This window comes from Ceratina calcarata, unplaced genomic scaffold (assembly GCF_001652005.2).
Source record: "Ceratina calcarata isolate Rehan_Ccalc_2016 unplaced genomic scaffold, ASM165200v1 scaffold924, whole genome shotgun sequence".
Taxonomy (NCBI): Eukaryota; Metazoa; Arthropoda; class Insecta; order Hymenoptera; family Apidae; genus Ceratina; species Ceratina calcarata.
The window spans coordinates 14,356-18,354 of NW_017180620.1; the positions used below are offsets into that span (position 1 = coordinate 14,356).

The window sequence follows — 3,999 nt, forward strand, 5'->3', positions numbered from 1 at the left end:
CAAAAGTGCAAAACTGCTTTATCAATTACGGCTCATGAGCGTTCCCCCAACCGTCCTGAATCCGCATCCAGCTTTCAGCACTAGTAATACCAATACTCGATATCCTTTTCGAACAAATTTAATGGTCCTTCGAGCCGGATATCAGGGCATGAGCTTCGAAAAACGCAGTTCAACGTTAAATTTAACGTTATAACGAACAGTATTTCAAACGCGCTCGGTAGTGAAGAAGCATAAGAACTCACACAAAAACTATCAACAATCCGGGTGAGACTCACAACATCGCGATTACCTATACCCAACGAGTTAGTTAGAAAAGAAACTGTGTCGTATGCCAAATCTATAAGGTGCGACCTTCGAAATTCAAATTTCGTTTATATCGAACCGAAAACCGACAGTGAACATACCGCGGTGCGCAAAACAAAAGTTCCAGCAGTGCGCGGCCATAAAACTAGTACCTATCTACCAATACAATCCACGTAAGATGGAGGAGCCGTGGAATGCACAAAGAAGCGTTATCGGCTCGATAACGCGCGTCCTCGACAATGTGAAGAAACTCGGGAAGAACAACTATACTCCGGCGATGTTGAAAAATCGCATGGCCATTCTACAGGACTACTGGAAGGACTGTCAACGGTTGAATGCGAAGATCGAAACGACCGCTACCAAGGAGGAACGTAACAGCCATGAGTACTTCGTCAACCAAATGTTTCTTCGTGCAGAGGACAGCTATATCAACACGAGCGACTACTTAGCCTCTTGGATAGATAAGTTTACAAAATCTCTTCCCACTAATAATGGCTCTGCCGAGGCTTCGGTATCGGAGCAACCGCATTTTGCAATACAGTTACCTCGCATTGTGTTGCCTAAATTTTCCGGCGACTACACGGACTGGGAAAACTTCAAAGATATATTCGAGTCACTCGTTGTAAATAATGATAATCTAAGTAACGTTCAACGATTACATTACTTAAAGGCTAGTTTAATAGACGATGCTAAACTAGTCCTAAAAAATGTTAGTGTCACGGAAGCCAATTACAACTCCGCTTGGGAGCTACTAAAAAATCGATACGATAATCCGCGTATCATTATCAATGCTCACTTACAAAGTTTCGTTGATTTACCTTGCTTGAATTCCAGCTCTGTGAAAGAACTTCGTAGCTTGCGCGACAAAACAAATGACGCATTGACTGCCTTGAAGAATCTTAAACGTCCAGTCGAACACTGGGATGATTTGATAGTATTTATTCTTGTTCAAAAACTTGACAAAACTTCCAGAAAGGAGTGGGAATTTAAGCTTGGAGATCAGAATGATAATCCGACATTCAAAGACTTGGATTCGTTTCTCAGTGCACGTATTCGCGCATTAGAAGCCGTCTCATCGAATGAAACAGGTTCTAATGCACAAATGAAAACCAAACAAACCAAACCCAAACTAGTAAATTCGCATCAGTCTAACACCGAAACGCATAAATGCATTTTATGCAACGAGAATCATTTTCTTTATCAATGTAAATCGTTTAAAGATAAATCTATCGAGCAGCGTTATGAATTTCTGAAAATGCACAAGCGGTGCTTCAACTGCTTAAACGGCGGACATTTTCCGTCTTCTTGCTATAGCAAACATGTTTGTAAGGTCTGCAAGGGCAAACATCATACTCTGCTCCATAAGGAGAATACGCAGGCAACGAGAACTAATAATGATGAGCCGCTTGAGCACAACAATTCCAACAGTTCGGAAGCTGAAGCAGACACAAATTCGCATTTTTCAAAATACGAAGAAACCAAGGAACCCAAGGAAGTAAATACCACTCTGCTACCGACTGCGTATGTTTTGCTCAAGTCGGACTCCGGTCGTTCAATTAAAGTCAGAGCGTTATTAGACCAAGGGTCTCAATCTACATTTGTCTCCGAATCCGTAGCGCAATATTTAAAAGCAAGACGTAAACAGTTGTCAATATCAGTGTCGGGTATCGGCGGAGCTTCGATAGGAAAAGTACGGGGAGCCGTCTCAGTCACTTTAGCACCTTGTGACCAAGTAAAACCGGGTATCGCAATCTCAGCGCTTGTCCTTCCCAAGCTCACCTCTTATATGCCTAAACTCAGTTTTATCAAATGCTCCTGGCCACATTTAGCTAAGTTAAAGTTGGCTGATCCTGAGCCTTCAAACTCCCTTCCCATAGAACTTCTCATTGGAGCGGATTTATATGGACGCATCCTTATGAACGGAGTTCTACAAGGACCCAAAGGGTCACCAACTGCACAGCTCACGATCTTTGGTTGGATTGTGTCAGGCTCGATAGGCCGATCTTCGGAAATCAGTACAAATCCTCTGGTTGCACATTTACAAACCTCGGACGAATCTGTCGAAGAATTACTTCGTAAATTTTGGGAAATCGAAGAGGTTCCCGCAACAAGTATGCTCACTGAAGAGGAAGCCGCATGCGAGACCTTTTTTCAAAAAACCGTTGGTAGACGATCGGACGGTAGATACATAGTTCGATTGCCATTCAAAACAGAAGCACCGATCCCTATAGGCGAGTCTAAACACATCGCTGAACGTATATTTTCGCGTAATGAATCTAAACTGCAACAACAACCTGAAATCTTGAAACAATATCGCGAATTTATGGACGAATACGAAAACCTCCACCATATGGAGAAACTGCATGACGACAGAGCTTGCGAACATTCAACGCAAGTCGTATATTTCCCTCATCACCCTGTGATTCGGGAGTGCAGCCAGACCACGAAACTCCGAGTAGTTTTTAATGCTTCGTGTGCTACATCTAATGGCTCATCATTAAATGATTTCTTGCATGTAGGTCCCAAGCTGCAGGCCGATCTTGTCTCGTTAATTTTACGATGGCGCGCCCATCCTTACGTGTATACGGCGGACATAGAAAAAATGTTTCGCCAAATATTGATTCATCCTGCAGATACCGATTATCAACGAATTCTTTGGAGATCAACGCCATGCGATGAGCTCTCGTCGTTCAGACTTTTAACGGTTACTTATGGTACGGCTTGCGCTCCGTTTTTAGCGAATAGGGTACTCAAACAACTTGCCAAAGATGACGGTGATGCGTATCCTCTCGCAGCCCCTGTCTTAGAGAACTGCACATATGTGGACGATATTATGTTTGGTGCCACTGATATCGTACTAGCTAAACAGATTCAAAGTCAGTTGACTCGCCTCCTCAAGGCGGGCGGATTCAACTTACGAAAATGGGCTAGCAACTCCATGGCCCTGCTGTCCGATATTCCCACGGAAAATCATGGACTCGCTACCGATAAATCTCTCCAAATCGATGAACACTTGAAAGTACTTGGCACCGCGTGGAATCCGAGAACGGACTCTTTTCGCTTCTATATTGACATCAATGGATATTCAAATTTTACTAAACGATTGTTTCTTTCTTTAGTATCACGTATGTTCGACCCGCTTGGATGGGCGTCTCCCTTTTCAATTAACGCGAAAATTTTACTCCAAATCTTCTGGATTAGAAAGCTCAAATGGGACGAGCCTCTTCCAGATGACTTGGCAGAACGGTGCCTGTCTTACCAGAGTCAATTATTACTGCTGCGTAAAATCGAGATCCCACGATGGACCGGACAGAGTAACGAGCCACAGCAATATCAACTTCACGGCTTCGCGGATGCTTCCAACGCAGCATATGCCGCAGCCATCTATTTACGAGTCGAATCGCTCGACGGTACAGTTCGAGTCGCTCTTCTAATCGCAAAGACCAAAGTTGCGCCACTCAAGGTGCAGAGTATCCCGAGATTAGAATTATGTGCAGCTGTGTTACTGGCTCGACTTGTTCAATTCACGCAAACTGAGATGCAACTTCCTAATATCCCTATTTTCTGTTGGTCAGATTCCTCTGTTGTACTTGCCTGGTTGAGCAGTCATCCCACGAAGTGGAAGACTTTTGTCGCGAACCGCGTATCTGAGATCAATTCCCGAATCCCTAATGCGCAATGGAGGCACGTACCCGG

At 43.9% G+C, this 3,999-nt stretch overlaps 1 protein-coding gene across 1 annotated transcript; it reads left to right on the plus strand.

Moving 5' to 3' along the window:
- Positions 1-481: 481 nt before the first annotated feature.
- Positions 482-3,869, plus strand: LOC108631691 (uncharacterized; the record flags this gene model as incomplete). The annotated part of the gene is made up of 1 exon (XM_018035808.1): positions 482-3,869. A coding segment is annotated over exon 1 (3,388 nt), but the record flags the coding sequence as incomplete, so codon positions are not given.
- Positions 3,870-3,999: the final 130 nt, after the last annotated feature.